General features: G+C 36.6%; 1 protein-coding gene across 1 annotated transcript; it reads right to left on the reverse strand.

Annotated features, from left to right (window-relative positions):
* Positions 1-15548: 15548 nt before the first annotated feature.
* LOC118023943 (heat shock transcription factor, Y-linked-like) lies at positions 15549-17386 on the reverse strand. The gene is made up of 2 exons (XM_035025354.1): positions 16782-17386; positions 15549-16349 (listed from the first exon to the last, which is right to left on the reverse strand). The coding sequence occupies exons 1-2, from the start codon at positions 17292-17294 to the stop codon at positions 15660-15662; spliced, it is 1203 nt and encodes a 400-aa protein (XP_034881245.1). The 5' UTR covers positions 17295-17386; the 3' UTR covers positions 15549-15659.
* Positions 17387-22001: the final 4615 nt, after the last annotated feature.

The following is a 22001-nucleotide window of genomic DNA, read 5'->3' on the forward strand; positions in this document are numbered from 1 at the left end:
GTTATTTTGATTTTAGTAATTTTAGAATGTCAGCTTGCCATTAGAAAATGACTTCTATTCATCATTCAGGAAATGCAACTCCATTATTTGGAGTATGACTAAGAGAACCAAAAAACAGATAAAGTTAATTGATGAAGTAACTATTTAATATTTTATTTTGGGGGTGCCTGGGTGGCTCAGTTGGTTAAGCGACTGCCTTCGGTTCAGGTCATGATCCCAGGGTCCTGGGATTGAGTCCCACATCGGGCTCCCGGCTCAGCGGGGAGCCTGCTTCTCCCTCTGACCCTCTCCTCTCTCATGCTGTTTCTCTCTCGCTCGCTCTCTAATAAATAAATAAATAAAATCTTTAAAAAATATATTTTATTTTTGAATCACAAATACTTTGCAACTGACTTTGTTACATATTCCAAATACAATAGGGAATTAAACATCCTATTAAGTTAGTACTGTCATAAACTATAATAAAAGAACTTATAAAGGACTAGACCCAAACTATTAGTATTAAAACAGTAAACTATTACTAAGACTATAGAACACCTGAATATCCTTATAGCCATTTTGCAAAGTAAACTTAGGTAACATAGAGAATTCCATCTTTAAATTAATCTTGTGTAGGAGGAGGCAAGATGGCGGAGGAGTAGGGGAAACCATTTCAACTGGTCCCCAGAATTTAGCTGGGTATCTATCAAACCATTTTGAACACCCACAAATTCAGCCTGAGATGTAAGAAAATTTATCTAGATCTCTACAAGCAGAAAAATGACTGTTTTTTGCAAATTAGGGATGTGAAGAGTTGTGAATCTGTGGGGAGATACTGGAAGATAAAGAGAAGGGGGAGGGAGCCTCCATAGCTGGCTCCTGGAAAGTGATATAACACTGGAGTGCAAAATGAGAACCCTGGAAATCTGCTCTACTGAGAGCCATCCTTCTCTGAAAGGGGCTCTGAAAATGAAAAAGCAGAATTCCAGGTAGAGCATTGTGGTCTCAGGTTACATGGGAGCACAGAACAAAAAGAGATTCTTGAAATGGTAGAGGGCCTGAGCATTGGAGCCAGGAAGCAGGTATGGTCAGCGAACCCAGGAGGGGACTCTCAGCTCAGAACACCATAAACTGTAAGCCAGGTGAGTGGACACCCACTTTTTCCTTGAACAGCCTGAAAAAATCTGGAACTGCTCCTATGACCAGGAAAAACTCACAGAGCAGTAGTGGCTGAGAAAGGGCTTTAGGGTGGAACCCAGACCTGATTCCAGAGCTTCAGGTGCACACGTGCAAGCCCGCAGCTACTCCCAGTTTTAAAATCACAAAGGGCAGAAGCACTCCCAGGACCCTCAGACTACCTCTGAGAGAGTTACTGTGGGTGGGCACCTCAGGAGGCTGCAGTATTTAGCAACACATGCAAAAGTGGAGACTATGTCCTGGAGGGTCTATTAAAGAGGGCAGACTGCAAACTTTCTGCTCTGGGCTAGAGGTATGGCTGTGGCCATTTTTGCGTTGATCCTCTGAAGAGGGGCGGAAAGCATCCAGGGAACAAAAGCCACACAGAAGTCTGGTTTCCAGTGAGCCCAATCCCCTGACAGGGTGTGGGGCAATTCTGCACAGCCAGGCTTACTGGAGAAAGAGTGCAGCAGGCACCTACCCCAGAAGACAGGCTGGAAGAACAGGTGGATGATATCTTGCAGATCCTATAAACCTGTAAAATCCCAACACCAGGGGAAAATTGTATGTTGAGCTCCAGGTGAGGTCTCACGACTTACTTTTCAGATAGAATTCTCCTTTTCTTTTTTCCCCTTTTCTCATGATTTTACTCTTGTATTTTTCTTTTTACCTTCTCATTTCAACTGGATGTCTATTATATCAACTTATTTTTCATAAACTTTTTTTTAAAGATTTTATTTATTTATTTGACAGAGACACAGCGAGAGAGGGAACACAAGCAGGACGACTGGGAGAAACAGGCTTCCCACTGAGCAGGGAGCCTGATATGGGGCTCGATCCCAGGATCCTGAGATCATGACCTGAGCCAAAGGCAGATGCTTAATGACTGAGCCACCCAGGCACCCCTTTCATAAACTCTTTTTAACTTGTATTTTTACACACCTATATTTTTATAGATATATGCTTTATTTTAGCCCCTTTTTTCACTCTATTCAGCTTTACCTTTTTACATATAGAAGTTTGACTTTATTTATAATTTTGGGATGGAGTGTCCTCTAACACAGACCAAAATACACTCAGGAGCATCTGAAACACGCTGCTTTGTCCACACTGAGAGATTATAGCCTCCTTTTGCCTCTCCTCCCCCTTGTTTTTTTTAATTTTTCAATTTTTCACTTTTATCTTGTGTTTCATTTTGGTTTTGTTTGTTTGGTGGTGGTTTCTGACCTCTCCAGATTTTGCTAGGGTGCATCTAGCTTGGGCCATGGTTGATATTTTGGACTCTGCTCATTTGCTCAACCATCCCTCAACAGAATGACTAGGAGAAGGAACTCTCAACAAAGAAAAAACCAGAGACAATGTCCTCTGCCACAAAACTAATGGATATGGATAGAAGCAAGATGTCAGAGATAGACTTCGGGATAGCAATCATGAAGTCAATACTAGGCTTGAAAAAAGCATTAGTGACAATATAGAATCTCTAAGGGCAGAAATGAGATCTAATCAGGCCAATCTTAAAAATACTATCAATGAGATGCAGTCTAAACTGGATACTCTAACAGCCAGGGTAAATGAGGCAGAAGAGCAAATCAGTGATCTAGAAGATAAACTGATAGAACAGAAGGAAGCTGAAGAAGATACAGATGGGCAGCTAGTAGCCCATGAAAATTGACTTAGAGAGATTAATGATTCATGAAACATTCCAATGTCAAGATTATTGTGATCCCTGACAGAGTGGAAAGAGAGGGCTAGAAGGTATAATTGAGCAAATCATAGCTGAGAACTTCCCTAACCTGGGGAAGGGAGCAAGCATTGGTATCCAAGAGGCAGAGAGGACCCCTCCCAAAATCAATAAAAATAGATCAGTATGCTGACGTATAATAGTGAAGATTGCAAATCTTAGAACCAAGGAAGCTATGCTGAGAACATGTAGAGGGAAGAGATTTCTTATGTATGGTGGGAGGAACATCAGAATAATATCAGACCTATCCACAGAGACCTGGCAAGCAAGAAAGGGCTGGCAAGCCACATTCAGGATACTAAATGAGAAGAACATGCAGCCAAGCATACTTTATCCAGCAAGGCTGTCATTTAGAATGGAAAGAAAGAGAAAGAGCTTCCAGGACAGGCAGAAAGTGAAAGAATATGTGACCACCAAGCCAACCCTGCAATAAATATTAAAGGGGATTCTGTAAGTGAAGAGAAACTCCAAAAGTCACATAGGCCAGAAAGAAATAGAGAAAATCTACAGAAACAGGGACTTTACAAGCAATACAATGGCACTAAATTCATATCTTTCAATACTTATTCTGAATGTAAATGGGCTGAATGCTCTCATGAAAAGACACAGAGTTTCAGATTGGATAAAAAAGCAAGACCCACCCATATGCTGTCTACAAAAGACTACAAAAGACCTAAAGACACCTCCAGACTGAAAGTGAAGGGGTGAAGAATATTTTATCACACTAATGGACCTCAAAAGATAATTGGGGTAGCAATCCTCATATCAGACACATTAGATTTTAAACCAAAGACTGTAGTAAAAAATGTAGAGGGACACTACATCATACCTAAAGGATCTATCCAACAAGAAGATCTAACAATTGTAAATATCTATGCCCCCAACATGGGAGCAGCCAATTACATAAACCAATTAATAACCAAAATAAAGAAACATATGGACAATAATACATTAATAGTAGGAGACCTCAACACTCCACTCACAGTAATGGACAGATCATCTAAGTGAAGATCAACAAAGAAACAAGAACTCTGAATGACACACTGGACCAGATGGACCTCTTAGAAATATACAGAACATTCCACCCTAAAACAACAGAAAACTCATTCTTCTCGAATGTACACAGAACTTTCTCCAGAATAGACCACATACTGGGCCACAAGTCAGGTCTCAACTGATACCCAAAGATTGAGATTGTTCCCTGTATATCTTCAAACCACAATGCTTTGACACTGGAACTCAATCACAAGAAAAAAATTGGAAGGAACTCAAACCCTTGGAAGCTAAAGACCATTCTGCTAAAGAATGATTGGATCAACCAGGAAATTAAAGAAGAATTTAAACAATTTTGGAAACCAATAAGAATGAAAACACAGTACATGAGATCCCCTTTTCTCCACATCCTTACCAATGCATGATATTTCTTGTCTATTTGCTTTTACTCAATCTGATGTGAGGGGTATCTCGCTGTTGTTTTGATTTGCAATTTTCAGATGATTAGTGATGTTAAGAGGGTATTTCCAGAGGTGCCTGGGTGGCTCAGTCGTTAAGCGTCTGCCTTCAGCTCAGGTCATGATCCCAGGGTCCTGGGATCAAGCCCCGCACTGGGTTCCCCGCTCAGCAGAGAGCCTGCTTCTCCCTCTCCCACTCCCCCTGCTTGTGTTCCCTCTCTCTGTGTGTCTCTGTCAAATAAATAAATAAAATCTTAAAAAAAAAAAAAAGAGGGTATTTCCATGAGTCTGTTGGCCATGTCTTCTTTGGAAAAATGTCCATTCAGGTTTTCTGCTCATATTTTAATTATTTGTTTTGTTTTTGTTGTTGAGTGTATAAGTTATTGTATATTTTGGTTATCAACCTCATATCAGTTATATTATTTGCAAATATCTTCTGTTATTTGTTTCTTTTTGTTTTACTCTGCATCAGCTTTCTACTGTGGTGTAGTCCCAATTATTTATTTTTGCTTTTGTTCCCCTTTTTCTGAGGAGACATATCCATAAATATGTTGCTGTAGCTGATGTCAAACAGATTGCTGTCTGTTTTCTTGTACTTGATTTTTGGTTTCAGACTTCACATTTAGGTCTTTCAACCATTTTGAATTTATTTTTGTGTATGGTGTAAGAGAATGGTCCAGTTTCATTCTTTTGTATGTAGCTGTACAGTTTTCCCAACACAATTTGTTGAAGAAACTGTCTTTTTGCCATTTTATATTCTTGCCATGTTTGTCATAAATTAATTGACTATATAGATACTGGCTTATTCATCAGTTCTTTGTTTTGTTTCATTGATCTATGTGCTTATTTTCATGGCACTATGAAACCATTTCATTAGTATGATTTTATCATATAACAAGTCTGAAATTGTTATACCTCCAACTTTGTTCTTTTTCAAGATTGCTTTGGCTTCTGTGTTTCTATACAAATTTTACTATAATTTCTTCTAGCTCTGTGAAAAATGCTATTGATACTTTGATAGGGACTGCCTTAAGTCTGTAAATTACTTTGGGTAATATAGACATTTTAATGATATTAATTTTTTAGTTCATAAGCATTGAATATCTTTCCATTTGTTTGTGATGTCTTCAAGTTCTTTCACCAATGTCTTACAGTTTTCAGAGTCCTGGTCTTCCAGTTTAAATTTTTCCTGTGTATTTTATTATTTTTGGTGCAATCATTAATGGGATTATTTTCTAAATTACTACTTAAATAATACTTTGTTATTAGTGTATAGATACACAACAGATTTCTATATATTGATTTTGTATCCTGTGACTTTACTGAATTAATTTATTAGTTCTAATAAATTTTCTGGTGGAGTCTTTAGAGTTCTCTATACTTAATATCATGTCATATGCAAATAGTGACAGTGTTACTTATTCCACACAAATTTGGATGGCTTCCATTTCTTTTTGTTGTCTGATTGCTGTGACTAGAACTTCCAATACTGTGTTGACTAACAGTGGTGAGAGTGACTACCTGTCTTGTTCCTGACCTTAGGGAAAAGCTCTAAGTTTTTCACCACTCATATTATATTAGCTATTAGTTTTTCATTTATTGCCTTTATTATGTTGTAGTATGTTCCTTGTATACCCAATTTATCAAAGGTGTTTATGATGAAAGGATGTTGTTTTTTATCTAATGCCTTGAAATGCAAATATGGCTTTTATTTTTTCTTTTGTTAATGTGATGTATTACATTGATTGACTTAAGATAATGAAGCCACACTTAAAACAAATCCCATTTGATTGTAGTGAATAAAACTTTAATGTATTTTTGGATTCAGCTTACTGATATTTTGTTGAGGATTTTTGCATTTATGTTCATCAGAGATATTGGGCTGTAGTTTCTTTTTTTGTGGTGTCATTGTCTGGCTTTTGTATCAGAGTAATGCTGCCCTCATAGGGTAAGTTTGGAAGCATTGCTTTCCTCTTACAATTTGGAATAGTTGGAGAAGTATACTTATTGACTTTTTAGAAATGTTTGGTAGATTTCACCTGGAGACCATTTGGTCCTGGACTTCTACTTGTTTGGAGTTTTTAAAATTACTGGTTCATTTTTGTTACTAGTTCAGTCTGTTCCATTTTGTATTTCTTCCTGAATTAGTTTTAGAAGACTGTATGTTTCTAGGAAATTATTCACTTCTCATTTCTTGTAAAGGTGAAACAGATGGAGCCAAATGGTGAACTGATAGATTTCACCTTGATCCCTCATAACACACAAAAAAAAGGCAACAAAAAGTAAAATATTGGCTATCAGGAGTAGAATTTAGTGATTTATCACTTACATGCAACACATGGTGCTCATTACAAGTACCCTCCTTAGTACCCACCACTTATTTCTTTTTTTGGTGGAGTTTAGGGTGTTTTATATACTGTAGGATGATATCTGCCAATAATGAAAGTTTTACTTCTTCCTTACCAATTTGAATGTTTTGTATTTCTTTTTCTTATCTTATTGCTGCAACTAGACTTCCAGTACTATGTTGAATAAAAATGGTTAGAGGAGTGAAATAAGTCAATCAGAGAAAGATATGTATCATATGACCTCACTGATATGAGGAATTCTTAATCTCAGGAAACAAACTGACAGTTGCTAGAGTGGTGGGGGGTGGGAGGGATGGGGTGGCTGGGTGATAGACATTGGGGAGGGTATGTGCTATGGTGAGCGCTGTGAATTGTGTAAGACTGTTGAATCACAGACCTGTACCTCTGAAACAATACATTATATGTTTTAAAAAAGAAGAAGATAGCAGGAAGGGAAGAATGAAGGGGGGGAATCGGAGGGGGAGACAAACCATGAGAGACTATGAACTCTGAGAAACAAACTGAGGGTTCTAGAGGGGAGGGGGGTGGGAGGATGGGTTAGCTTGGTGATGGGTATTAAGGAGGGCACGTACTGCATGGAGCACTGGGTATTATACGCAACCAATGAATCATGGAACACTACATCAAAAACTAAAAATAATAATAATAATAATTTTGTCCTTAAAAAAAAAATAAAGGTTAGAGTGGACATCCTTGTCTTGATCCTGACCTTGGAGGAAAAACTCCGTTTTTGAGTATGATATTAGATGTGGGTTTCTTATATATGGTCTTTATGATTTTCAGGTATGTTCCCTCTCTACCTACTTCATTGAGAGTTTTTATCATGAAAAAAAATGTATTAAAAAAATGATTTTTCTTCATCTACTGAAATGATTATATGTTTTTCTCTTGTTAATGAGATGTATCATATTTATTGATTTGCAAATATTGAAACACCACATGCTTCTCTGGAAGTATATATAATTTAAAATGGGATAAATGATGCTTTTAATATAGTCTTAAATTTGATTTGCTAGTATTTTCTTGGGGATTTTTGTGTCTGTGTTAATCAGAGTTATGGGCCTGTATTTATTTTATTTTGTGTAGTGTCTTTTTCTGTTCTTGCTATCAGGATAATGCTGAACTCAGAGGGTGAATTTGAAAATTTTCCTTCTCTTCCATTTTTGAAATAGTTTAAGAAGAGGAGGTGTTAACTCTCCTTTGAAAATGTTTGGTGGAGGGGCGCCTGGGTGGCTCAGTCATTAAGCATCTGCCTTCGGCTCAGGTCATGATCCCAGAGTCCTGGGATCGAGTCCCACATCGGGCTCCCTGCTCCACGGGGGGCCTGCTTCTCCCTCTCCCACTCCCCCTGCTTGTGTTCCCTCTCTCGCTGTGTCTCTCTCTCAAACAAATAAATAAAATCTTAAAAAAAAAAAAAAAAGAAAGAAAGAAAAGAAAATGTTTGGTGGAATTTTCAAGCCATCTTGACCTGGACTTTTATTGTTGGAAGATTCTGATTACTGATTTAGTTTCATTTCTAGTAATTAGTTTTTTCAGATTTTTTATTTCTTTCTTGGTGATTCAGTAAGGAAGATTGATAGTTGCCAGGCAATTTTCCATTTCTTTAGATTATCCAATGTTTTGCCATGTATTTTTGTAATAATTTCTTATAATTATTTGCATTGTGGTGCTGTTATTTTTTTTCATTTCTGATTTTATTTATTTGAGTCATCCCCTTTCCCCTGATAATTCTGACTTAAGGTTTATTAATTTTATCTTTTCAAAGAACCAGTTCTTGGTTCTATTGCACTTCTATTTCTTGTTGTTCTCAGGGATATTGGGTAATTATGTTTTCATTTTTGTTTCTCTCCATGCAGTTTTCTTTTCCACTTTGATTTCTTTCTTGACACTTATGTTGCTAAGTAGTATGTTGTTTAGTCTGTATGTGTTTGTTTTTATCTACCTATTTTTTTTTTGTAATTAATTTGTAGTAGCCTTGTATATGAACTATTCTGGAGAATGTTCCATGTGTGTTTGAAAGGAGTGTGTTTTCTACCTTTTTTGAATTGAATGCTTTGAATATATTTCTTGGGTCTAATTGGTCTAGTGTGTCATTCAAAGCCACTGTTTCCTTACTGATTTTCTGTCTGGATCATCTATCCCTTGATGTAAGTGGGGTGATAATGTGCCCTACTATTATTTTATTTCTGTCAACTTGTCTTTTTTAAGTGTGTTAATATTTACTCTATGTGTTAGGTATTCTTATGTTTTATATTTGAGGCAAAAATATTTAAAATTGTTATACCCTTTTGTTGGATTGATCCCCTTATCATTATGTAGTGTCCTTTGTTTTGTCTTGCTACATTCTTTTGTGTGAAGGGTATTTTGTCTGATATAAGTATTGCTTCCCTAGCTTTAAAAAATTCTGTTTGCCTAGAATATCTTTTTTCATCTCTTTCAGTTTTTATGTGTCTTAGGTTTGAAATGGGTTTCTTGTCGGCAGCATATAGATGAGTCTTCTTTTTTTATCCTTTGTTTACTGAAAGACTTTTGATTGCAGCATTTAGACCATTTACATCCAAAGTAATTATTCATAGATACGTACATATTGCCGTTTTGCTGTTTTCTGTTTTATTAGAGTTCTTTTCTCTTCCTTTATTGTTTTCTTGTTCTTGTCCCTTGGGGTTTGATGGTTTTTTAAAATGACATACTTGGATTCTTTCTCTTTTTTGTGCATGTATCTACATAGATTTTTTATTTTTGATTACCATTAGGTTCATATAGGACCTTGTAAGTAAAAGCAATTATAATATGTTGATGGTTACTTAAGTTTGAACACAGTCTAAAAACATGACATTTTTACTTCCCTCTCCACATTTTTTTTCAAGATTTTATTTATTCATTTTGAGACACAGAGATACAGAGAGAGAGAGAGCATGAGCAGGGAGAGAGGCAGAGGGAGAGGAAGAAGCAGGCTCCCCGCTGAGCCAGGAGACCGATGTGGGGCTCAATCCCAGGACCCTGGGGTCACGACCTGAGCTGAAGGCAGAAGCTTAACCATCTGAGCCACCCAGGCGCCCCTCCCCCTCCACATTTTACATACATAATGTCATATTGTGCGTCCTTTAATTTTGTGCATCCCTTTGACTAACTTTTTAAATTTTTTATTTAAATTTTAGTTAGTGAAAATATGCTACAATATTGGTTTCAGGAGTACAACTCACCGATTCATCACTTACATACAACACCCAGTGCTCATCACAAGTGCCCTCCTTAATGCCCATCACTCATCTAGCCCATCCTCCACCCACCTCCTTCCAGCAACCCTCAGTTTGTTCTCTATGGTTAAGAGTCTCTTAAGGCTTGTTTCCCTCTCCTTTTTCTCCCCCTTCCCATGTGTTCATCTGTTGTTGTTTTTTTCTTACATTCCAAATATGAGTGAAATCATATCGTATTTGCCTTTCTCTGACTGACTTATTTCACTTAGCATAATATACTCTAGCTCCATTCACATTGTTGCAAATGGCAAGATTTTGTTCTTTTTAATGGTTAAGTAACATTCCATTGTATAATATACCACTTCTTCTTTACCCATTCATCAGTCAATGGACATCTGGGCTCTTTTAGTATTTTGGGTAGTGTAAATAATGCTGATATAAATATTGTGGTGCATATACCCTTTAGAATCTGTATTTCTGTATCTTTGGGTAATTACCTAGTAGTGCAATTGCTTGGTCCTAGGGTAGGTCTGTCTATTTTTAAGTTCTTGAGGAACCTCCATACTGTTTTCCAGATTGGCTGCACCAGCTTGCATTCCCACCAACAGTATAAGAGAGTCCCTCTTTCTCCACATGCTTGCCAACACCTTTTTTTTTTTTTTAGATTTTATTTATTTGACAGAGAGAACACAAGCAGAAGGAGAGAGAGGGAGAAGCAAACTCCCTGCTGAGCAAGGAGCCTGATGTGGGACTCGATGCCAGGCCAAAGACAGCCACTTAACCGACTGAGCCACCCAGGCATCCCACCTTTTTTTTTTTTTTTTTTTTGTCTTGTTAATTTTAGCCATTGTGACTGGTATGAGGTGGTATCTCATTATGGTGTTGTTTCTTTTTCTTTTTTCTTTTTTTTTTAAGTTGAGTTGTAAATTAACATGCCATAGAGTTCAGCCCTTTAAATTGTATTGTGAGGTAGTCTTTAAGTGTATTCACAAAGCTGTGCAACCAGTGGCTACTAACCAATACTGGACTACAAATGTTTATTTCTTAGCTGACACACAATTTACATGCCATGAAGTTCACCATTTCAAAGTGTAGGGATTGAGATGATTTTAGTACACTCATAAGGCTGAACAAAGAAATGATTTCTTACTAAAATAAAGCATGATTTTTTAATAATGACGTGGTAGAATTAGAAGGGATCATATAGGGTATTCCCTACAATATATTTAGTAGAAAAGGTTATAGATTAGTCATATATTATGCTCAATCTTGATGTTTATTAAATATTTCAGGGATGAGCAAAAGATGGGTTTTTTGTTGTTGTTGTTGTTGTTTTAAGATTTTATTTATTTATTTGACAGAGAGAGACACAGCAAGAGAGGGAACCCAAGCAGGGGGAGTGGGAGAGGGAGAAGCAGGCTCCCCGCGGAGCAGGGAGCCCGATGTGGGACTCGATCCCAGGACCCTGGGATCATGACCTGAGCCGAAGGCAGATGCTTAACGACTGAGCCACCCAGGCGCCCCAAAAGATGGTTTTTAATGGCTAAACTGCTCAGTGGAAAAAGTCCTGTTGCATAACTGTCACTTGTGAATTAATAAAATTTGGTCATCCTAGTAATTGCCATTCTGTTCTTGCAGCTCTAGAGAATAAGGAAAATGAATTCTTAATTTCTACAGGAAGTGGAAGCTGGGAACTGAAATTCTCCATCATCTAATTTCCTCTTGCTCAGGACTACAGATAGTGTTGCACAGAAGTGGTGAGATTCTTTCCCTTCGGGGCATTTGCCTGGGTAAAGGGTCTGCTTTCAACTATGGGTTTATCTGTTTCCATCTTTAGGAAAAGGGCTGATTCCGCTTTTCCTTTTGGGCGTCCATGGTTGGGTGGGAATGCTTCGTCTGTAGCCCTGTGAAATCCCATCTTGACAGCCAGGATCACAAAACGGTTGTGCTGTGGTCTCTTAGCTAGTGGTCATTTCCTCCCAAGATTATGCTTAGTACCCAAGTTCCTAGGCCTTGGGTAAGTAGTGTTTAAGACCCTACTCCATCCTTGACCGCACCACCCAGTACTGCCTGCTTGGTTGCATTGGGTCATTTCTGTTTGCTTGGAGAGCAATGAGGTTGGTCTCTGGAGACGCTATGGAGTGTAAGGAGGTTTTGAAAGGTTTGTGAGTTGTGCCGGCTTCTCTGGCAGGAGGAGGAGTGGTTGAATGAGTTCTGATTGGTCCTCGGAATCTGATAATAGCTGTTCCCAGTTTCCATCAGCTGATGATTTCAGTGCATTCTTTTTAAGAACAACATAAAGTTCACATTCTTTTCAGGCCCAAGGCCCAAATAAGAAATTGAAATATGTTATAGCCCTCAAGCATTTGATACTGCACAAACCAATGAATGTCTCTGAGTATTTTACCCGGTCCTAGTCATAAGTAAATGTTATGCACCTAATTCTTGCTATTTACTAAAGACAGTCTTTGCTTCATTTTCCATACCTGGTTTTTACAGAACTTTTATGGTACTCACTTCCAAAAAGTACCTTCAGAAAAAATTGTTGACATCTTCATCAGAAACTGTGGGTCAGAGTGCTTTCTGGGCTTCTGTTACCCTTACCTTTGACCACTATTTTGCCTGACCCATAATTTTCCTGAGAATTTGATCATTCTGTGATTTAGTAACTACTTATTGGCAGGCTAATGAATGGCACACATGAGTTATTGTCCAGGTACAGAATGGTTCTGGAAAGCAACAACCTTTCTAAAGGATCTGGCAGCTATAAAGGGACAAACCTTTGCAAGTTCTACTATACACCCCTTTCTAAATGACTTACCTATTTTTATTCCTTAATGTTTGCACTTTCATGTAACAGTCAGGAATAAAAGCAGTGATATAACACAAAGAAGGCCAGCATGTCATATGCTGGGACCAGCAAGCAATACAGATGTTGGAAAGGCTTTTTGGTAGCCTCCTTTGCTCTTTGAGCTCCCCCACTTGCTGGGTCCAGAACCAACAGGATTAGCAAAGATGGCATAGGAGTTAAATAACAGTACATTCAATTATCATAAATAATTAAATGCACTTAGTTTTATATGACTTATCTTAAGCATTAAAATAGCTGCTTTTGACATTAAACCCAAGTTACTGATTTCACAGTAAAAGTTATAGGATCCCACAAAAAGGGGAGGAAAGTGGGTGAGGAATCCCTCTCAGGTGGAAAATCAGGGCACTTAAACTAAACCTTGAAGATAGGACAGGATTTAAAGATAAATAAGCTCAGAATACTGGCAGTTTCTTGGGTGGCAATGGTCCAGCAAGGGACAGTTGGGCAATGCCTGCATGGCATAGGTCGTCTTTGGTGATATATGGTGAGTCTGGAGGAAATCAATAAAGCTAGTCACAAAACTCTGGCTTTCTGAGAGCAGAGGTAGCAACTTGAAGACAGATAAAGAAATTTTGAGAATGAAGGTGCTTACAATGTCAAGACTTTTTAGGAATAATGTGAAGGCTTTATGAGGTATTTGTAGGACACAATATCCAGCCCTGAGGATTCATATCATAGGCACTTGATAACTATTCTGATGGATTATTTGGCATTTTTGGCAGCATTTGAATTCCTCAGTAATAGAAATCTGTGTCCCTTCTCCTGAGATTTTCAGAGAATGCATGTTTGGAGACCTAGATATGTGAACTCCTCCTGTCAGTTTGTGCTTCAAAAGGTACCTGTACAACTGTCACATATGGATCGTGGATCACCACATCAAAAACTAATGATGTATTCTATGGTAACTAACATAACTTAATTAAAAAACAAATACTGACCAAAAAAAGAAACATTTATGTATAACATTTAACCATGTTGTTAAACTATATTCTCTATAATTACACATGAGAACTAAATAATGGTGATTATAGGCATATGGGCATGGATGACCATGGTATTCTCATGAAACTCCAGGAGGAAATCAGGATTCCTTATACAGAGTAATGATTGCAAACTTTTCCTGTGTAGACACAGTTTGAAAATATGTGTTGATGCAGTAGGATGACAAGAATGTATTGTTCAGGTCTGTATTGCATCCCAATTCCAGCTATCTCAGAGGCAAAGGGAATGAATTTTGTCATTGTAATGCACAATAGTTGGGATACTGCTGTAAACACAGAGCTAGTTAAGTATGTAGCAAATTCTCTCAGGGAATGACTTGTCAAAGCAGAAGATGGAGAAGATATTGTGACAGGCAGAGAAATAATCCTACATTTCAATGAAACAAAATGGAAAAAAAAGCCTTTATAATGGCATTAACCACAATATCCAAGTCTGCATAATGGCCAAAAAACAGGACACTAAAAATTAGTGCATGCAGTGATAACTAGTGATGCTAGTTTCCTTAAGTCAAACTCATTATCTGTAGTGTAAAAACTGTAAGCTACTCTTGAAAGAAAATTTCCAGTGAAGAGTAAGACCAATTGTGATAATAGTAAAAGACATGGGATGTTCAGTCACAAAAAGTAGATTTTGATTGGGGATGTTCAGTCACAAAAAGTAGATTTTGATTGGCTTAAACTAACATTCATTTATTGTTCATTCAATATATACATATAAAAATATATTTGTCAGTAACTGTGCTCAATCTGTGCTGATGTCCAAGACAAAGTAAAGGGGTTCAACCTAAGAGTTGTATGATGGAAACTGGCATGGCTAAAAAGAGTTTGAATGCAACTCAAAACGGATAATGAAAAAGAAACTTATGAACCTGCTAAGGTAAACGGTTGTCTTTAAAGGCTTGTTAACTATGCTGAATTTCAGGGCTCAGAATTTAAAAGACATCAAAAACAGAATGAGGAATTAAGCCTGAAATAGGCTGTGGATGGAATCAGAAAGCAACATAAATGTATCCACTAAAAAATATAAAAGGTGGACTAATGAGGGGAGGAAATGAAGGCACAAACTGGAATGTTTTGAGATCACTAGGGCAAAAGAGGCCTTTGATAATAACACCTGTAAAATTACACAACATTCTGAGGCCTGCAGTCCATGACTGCAGCATGTGATGACATGGTTGCTGAACTGATGAGTGTTATACTTTCCACTATGAATGTATTTTTTAATGAAGACAACCTTTGCCAACTAAAATCCAAGGACTCTTCTAAATAACTGGGAGAATATAATGTAATTGAGAAAATACTAAAGTAAATACTATGTATTTGTCTTTTCTAGATTTCATATACATGTATCTCTTCCACATCAATTTTTTTAAGATTTTATTTATTGCAGAGCACATACAAGTGGGGGAGGGGCAAAGGGAGAGGGAATCTGCTTCTGGACACAAGTCTGCAATAGATGCAAGGCTCGATCCCAGGACCCTGGGATCATAACCTGAGCCGAAAGCAGACGTTTAGCAACTGAACTACCCAGGCGCCCCCTTCCACATCACTGTAATTTATGCCCTCATTTTATTCATCTTGGACTATTTCAGAAATTACTTAACTCCAAATGCTTCTTTTCCTTTGCTCCCATTCTTTTTAAAATACATACAATTTATTTAGGATGTATGTCAACTGTTCTTGCCAAATGACAAAAAAATACAATAAATAAAATAAAGATTTTTACTCTGAACTATTTCAAAAAATAAACATAATGAAACCATAAAGATGAACATGTAATTTTATTGTTCAAATAAGAGAATTGCCAATATGTGGTCAATTGCCAACAAATGATAATCTTTGTTATCTTGCATAATGATAGTCCTTTGACAGATCAGTTGTAATTAGGATGATGTGCATACGATGGAGACGGTTGATGAGTTGACCTTGAAAGTGAGGCAGCAGAAGTATCACCTATCACTGGCATTGTGAACCATGGGTTGCCTGCCGGTTGCAGGTTAGAAAAACGAGCCTCACTGGCTGACAAATCAGCATATCTAGTTGGAAAAGTGGAAGGCTCCACCATTGTTCCAAAATAACTGCTCTGTAAGGGAGATATGATACGGTACTGAGATGTAGAAGTTGTAGTTGTAACAAAGTTCACAATGTGGCCATTTGCTTGAGTGTAGCTGCTATGTGAGTGCATGTGAAAAGTGGTCAACTGGTTTAAAATAGCATGTTGCTCCATTCCAATTTGTTCCGATGGTCTAACTGACATTGTTGATGCAGGAGAAATATCACTTCTCACAGGGGCAGTTGTAGTAGCAATTCTCTGGCTGGGAGAAGGCTTCCTTATTAGAGGCACATTTAAATTGGTGGAGTTTGAACATACCCTTTCTCCATTAGTTTCAGCAACAAAACCAGAATTAGGACTATCCACATTATCCCCTGCTCTGCAGGGTTTCTTGTTGAAATCTTGAACTAATGAAACTGTAGAAGAATTTTTAATCCCGACTCTTCTTTTCATTCTTACTAAAAGTTGGGGGCAGCCTCGTTTAAAATATGGATTATGATAGAACTGTAACTAAAACCAAAGGAGAAAGTTACTAAGTGACATTTCCAACCAAGATATGAGAAGATAACCTATAAAATCTGACTTTAGTTTCATCACACAAAGTCATCAAATAATATATTAGTATGTTAATATTTTTAAAAATTTACTTACTGGAAACAAACATTTAATTATGGTTCATGAAAATGTGTTATATATTTACAAGTAACAGTGAATAGCACTTTAAGTGGCTTCAGGACCTTATTTAAAGTTCATTGGTAAGGGTCAAAGATACTACCAAAATTTCTTATAACCCTGAATGTTCCATGCCTAAGCTGGCCTCAATTTTTAAAAAATATTAAAAATTTAAAAATCTGACTTTAGCCTATACATATGAACATATTTACTGCTATACAAGGTAAAATCTTATATATTCTTTATATAAGTAATAACATTTTTGAATACCTTGCTTAAAACAGAAACTTCTTTTTCCTCTGCTAGAAAGTCAGCCAGAGAAGCAGATCTTTGAAAACTCTGTCGCATTTTACTAAATCCATAAAGATTAAGCTGGCGAACTAAACTCTTCATACTTCCAGTTTCAAATATTCTGTAAGGAGACTTTCTCTCCAAAACTTCTTTCTTGAAGAGTTCCTCATCAATCACTATAGAAGTTCCCTTCTCATCCCACCAAATTGACTTGAATTGATCACTTTCAACTATTTTCCAAAGTTTCCTGGGAAAGGTCAGAGAAAAAAAATCATTATCTTCATCTGGTTCAGAGACACAGAATGTGTAACGTGGTCTTTTTATCAAGGACCCTCCTGACAAGGCCTGAAAAGCATTTTCTTCAATCATAGACCTCAGGTCCACATCTCCAGTGAATGTGTGATCACACAAAGGAGCACTAATGGAGGCTGCGGAACTAGTCAATCCATCTTTAGGAGAATCATCTTGAATTTCTGAAGAAACATGTGCCATCTCAAGTAAGTTTTCCTTCAGCTACGTTTCTCATCTGCATGGTTTTGAACACTGCAGCTTCAAATGCCGCTTTGGCTGGCCTAAGCAGATAAACTATCCAGACCATCACAATGGTCCACCACCTGAGTAGCTGTGACATCACAAGATGCCTGTTTCCTAGCAATTAAAGCCAGAGTGTTTACTTTTGAAATTCATTCAGTTAAAATAAAGTACTTAAAATAAAAGTTATGTATACAGCGACCAAAAAAATAAGATGTACAAAATCTCATTTTTACAAAATTTTTTAAAGAAACAAATACATAATTATATTTAGCCCTGATAAAAAATTATTTCCCTCTTCTAAACACAATCTTACTAGGTTGGTGCCAATAACATAAAACCTGGTAAATGAAAACTGCAAAAAACTGAGTAAAACAAAAGATTTAAAAAGCCCTGACAATTTGGAACTTAAATCTGTGTAACCTGCATATAAAGAAAGTCACTGAAACCACAAGTTAGTGGTTGCCCTGGGCCAGGTGAGAGGGGAACAGAAAGTTCTGTTTAAAGGATTTTTTCTTAAGATGTTGAAAAATTTAAGAATTAGGTAATATGATACATTACAAAGATACAGTTGCCCCTGAATTTTATATTTTGAAATGGTTATTTTTACATAATGTGTATTTTGCCTCAATTTTTTAACAGTAGCCTGAATCTGTTATTATTACTGACTAAAATAAAATGTAATTAGGTTTCTGAATATAAAGTTAACTTATCTGTTTATCTTATGTAAGTACTCTGTGTTAAATAGTATCAAATACATTTCATAGTCATATTAGTGGAATAAATATGATTTTGTTTGGTATGTCTGTAAATACCTGTTGGATAGTCAGGAAGTAAAAGATTTTAAGAGATGTCAAGAGATCCACCATGAATGAGAACCTAAAGAGTTGGAGATAAAAAATAACATGACAGTGTTATAAATAAAATCTATTTGTGTGTGTGTCTTGGGAAAATTGCTTTTATTGCAACAGCCAATGTATTTATACAAAAAGCTTATGTGGGATAATCTTTGCGCCCAACAAACAGAATGTACATTTGTAAGGCAATCTTAATTTTGAGTAAAAAGTTTCTTTTCTGTCTAGCAATAACCATACTCCACCTACAGTAAGAATTTCTGTAGGTTCATGGTGTAATATTGTGACTGCTTTGCTTTTTCAATAGGTGTAGAAGAAATTAATTATTTTTACAATTGCCATATTTTATCATGCCTCAGAAAGAGATACCAATGTTAGGAGGATGTCTTAGTTTAATATACTTTTTAAATCCAGAATTTTATGTATTAACAGTAAGTAATAAACATTTTCACATCAGTAAATATTTCATGAAGATAAAAAGATACTCACTCCAGGGTGGCTTTGTTGGTTAAGCATCCAACTCTTGGTTTTGGCTCAGGTCATAATCTCAGGATCATGAAATTAAGTCTCATGTCAGGCTCCAACCCAGCTGTGAGTCTGCTTGAGATCCTGTCCCCCCCCCCCCCCCCCCCCGCCCCGTCCCCTATCCACCACTCTCTCTCTCAAATAAACAAATAAAATAAATCTTTAAAAAAAAAGAAAGATACTCCCTCCAGATGCAGGTTCATGAATTTTGACAATCATTTCATTCAAACATTTTTTTTTTTTGCAAAATTGTAAAGATGTGTATTTATATTCTAGGGCATTTCCTTAATTTTCCACATGCAATTTTTGTTGGGGGCCTAGTGATTATCTATGGCTACAAACAATGGGGTGTATATGTAGAGAAAACAGTGAGTTAATGCAAGGAACAGAAAGTAGAAATCACATTAAATGTAGAAAAGTTTCATCAAGTAGGGAGAAAGAAGAGTTTGGGGATTTTAGGGAAAGATGGCCTAATTCAAATTTCATCTGACTCTAAATTTTAAACCTTACCTCCATAAAGATAAAAGAAATGACCAATTTTATCTGGAATACATGAATATAATAGGCTGTATCTTCTTAGCTATATAGAAGAATAAGATTTCTGTCTTTGCAATCTTTTTATCACTTAGGATGTGATGCACCTTACATTCTCTCTGGTTAGTGCTTACTCAATAACAAAATTTTTTTCTTTCTCTTCTGTCTTTGTGAAGAGGTTTTATAGACTGGATGCAGATTTTGTTTTTAATTATATTCCTCCAGTATGTGTTATATTTAACCTGGAGACTACATGAAAAGGAAAAGGCAGATGAGAGAAGGTTAAGTTTGCAAAATGAAATAAGAGACAGGAATGGTCATGTTCAAGGTAGGTGAGTAAAGCCCCTCATTTCACTAGGAGTCCTAAGAGATTTCAGGTTGAAAATAAAATCACTTATGGTCTGAACATGCTCCAAAACTATAGGACAGCAAATAGGAGCAGCTCCAACAGCTCTTTTTCAGCTGCTTCTACCTATCCCATTCTTGGCCTAAAGCCAGATATTTTACAATAGTTGTATCTGTCATAAATCCGGTGACTTTAGGGTTTGTTTTTCTGAAGGCTTGAAGGCAGAGACTCTCTCAACTGATTCTATATGAGAAAAGAGAACATGCTGATGAGCTCTCTCAGGTTGGACAATGGTTAATGTATTATAAAATTTACTAGTAAATAATTAGTAGAAGGATGAACTGTTTAATTTTTTAAGCTAAACCTCAACTGTATGGTGACATAACATAATAAAGAACACTACATATAAAACTAATGAAGTAATGTATGGGGATTAAGATAACAATAAAAAAATTTAAAAAAAACTAAAAAAAAGTTTAACTAAAATGGCTTTCAACCATCAATTTCTAAATTTTTGAAGCAAATATGGAAAAAATGTTTATAATAGTTGAAGATAAAGGATTGGGCATATGGGTTTCACTGTACTGTTCTTTCTGATTTCTGTATTTTTGAAATTTTGATTATAAATATTAATTTTTTTTAAAAGAATTCCAATGTAATCCTGAAGGATAAAACAACCCTCCAAGCTGGAAAAAAAAATAATAAATAAATTTAAAATAAATAAAATAAATAAATAAATCTCAACCAAGTGGCAGAAAGGCAGTGTATTTTGAGTTAGTCAGATGTTTTGCAGCACCCATGTACACCTGAATTCCCTTGTTCTGTGACTGTTCTCTTTAACTTTACACTTTAAATTTTTAGACTGCCAATGACCTACTTTTAAACTCTGAGGCTTTACTGTATGTAGATGTTTTCACAGGTATTTATTTTCTAAAAATAAACTATACAGGTCAGCTTACATGTTCTGAGGAGAGAGGAGTGGATTGGGCTGGGCTGGGAGAAAGGTATAATCTTTAATATCTATACATTTGATTTATGGATTGCTGGGGAGATAACGGATTTCATTTCTTATAATACTGATTTCCTTCTTCCCTTAAGCTCAGTTGTCTCCTGTTATGAATCATGTCTTTATGCTTTTCATCTCCTTTCGTAGTATCTTAGATCTCCCTCTTTTCACCTACTCTCTATTTTATTCTTTCCTTCCCTTTTTTTCTTATTCATGTAGTCACTCCGGATTTAAAAATCACTTAAAATAATATCTTTCTTTTGCTAACATTGTATCTTTAGCTTACATTATTTCAAAAGAACATTTTTATGACATCTTTGGGTGAGTAATGAAATCATCTGCAAATGACTATTTCATATTTCCATATTTACACATACTTCATAGGTACATATGAATGTTTTATTCTCTTCTCTCTTCTGTACTTATAAGTGGTACAGTATACTTTCTATCTCATCATTTTAAGAGATACACTGTCTCTCTTTTGAGAAATTACACTTAATTATTTCATATGTTATCCTTTTGATCCATTCATTATGAAAATATCTTCCTTTCATATTTCTTATAGATCACGTCTGCTAATAAGAAATTTAGTCCATTTGGGGGGCACCTGTGTGGCTTAGTCATTGAGCGTCTGCCTTCAGCTCAGGTCATGGTCCCAGGGTCCTGGGATCGAACCCCACATCGTGCTCTCTGCTCGGCAGGAAGCCTGCTTCTCCCCCTCCCACTCCCCCTGCTTGTGTTCCCTCTCTCGCTGTGTCTCTCTCTGTCAAATAAATAAAATGTTTTGTTTTTTTTTAATGAAATTTAGTCCATTTTTTATTTGGGTAAATCTATCTGACCACTCCCAGAGTTCACTCACAATTACTAAATTTCTCCTCAGATTTTCATCCACTGGTTTTAGCAGCATTTCTAACCTAGAAAGTCTGATTTCAGAACTTGCTTTGGAACATCAGTTGATCATTTATCATTAGGAAGTGATCTATGTTATCCCCAGTTTTTTGCTCTGAAATCTACTTTGATATTAATATGACCACCAAGCTGTTTTATGACTAGTACTTTTAGGACTTTCCCATCCCTTTACCTGTGTTTTATTAATTTGTCTTTACTAATTATTTTTTTTCTTATTTATTTATTTATTTTTTAAAGATTTTCATTCATTTGTTTGAGAGAGAGAGCACAAGGTGGGGGAGACAGAGGCAGAGGGAGAAGCAGACTCCCCACCGAGCAGGGAGCCCAATGCCAGGCTTATCCTAGGACCCTGGGATCATGACCTGAGCGGAAGGCAGACGCTTAACCCACTGAGCCACCCAGGTGCCCCCTTTGTTTTCTTATTTAATATGTATTTCTTGCAGGCAGCACTTAGAGTTTTTTAAAATCCAGCTCAACAAGCTGTGCCTCCTTAT

This window comes from Mirounga leonina, unplaced genomic scaffold (assembly GCF_011800145.1).
Source record: "Mirounga leonina isolate KUSES-001 unplaced genomic scaffold, KU_Mleo_1.0 Mir_193, whole genome shotgun sequence".
Lineage (NCBI taxonomy): Eukaryota > Metazoa > Chordata > Mammalia > Carnivora > Phocidae > Mirounga > Mirounga leonina.

What these genes read in the sequence shown, in the direction of transcription:
- LOC118023943 (XM_035025354.1), bottom strand. Translation starts at nt 17,294, where the DNA reads ATGGCACATGTTTCTTCAGAAATTCAAGATGATTCTCCTAAAGATGGA. An exon ending in AAGTTTCTGTTTTAAGCAAG is followed by an intron (nt 16,350 to 16,781) that starts GTATTCAAAAAT and finishes CTTTGGTTTTAG; the next exon opens with TTACAGTTCTATCATAATCC.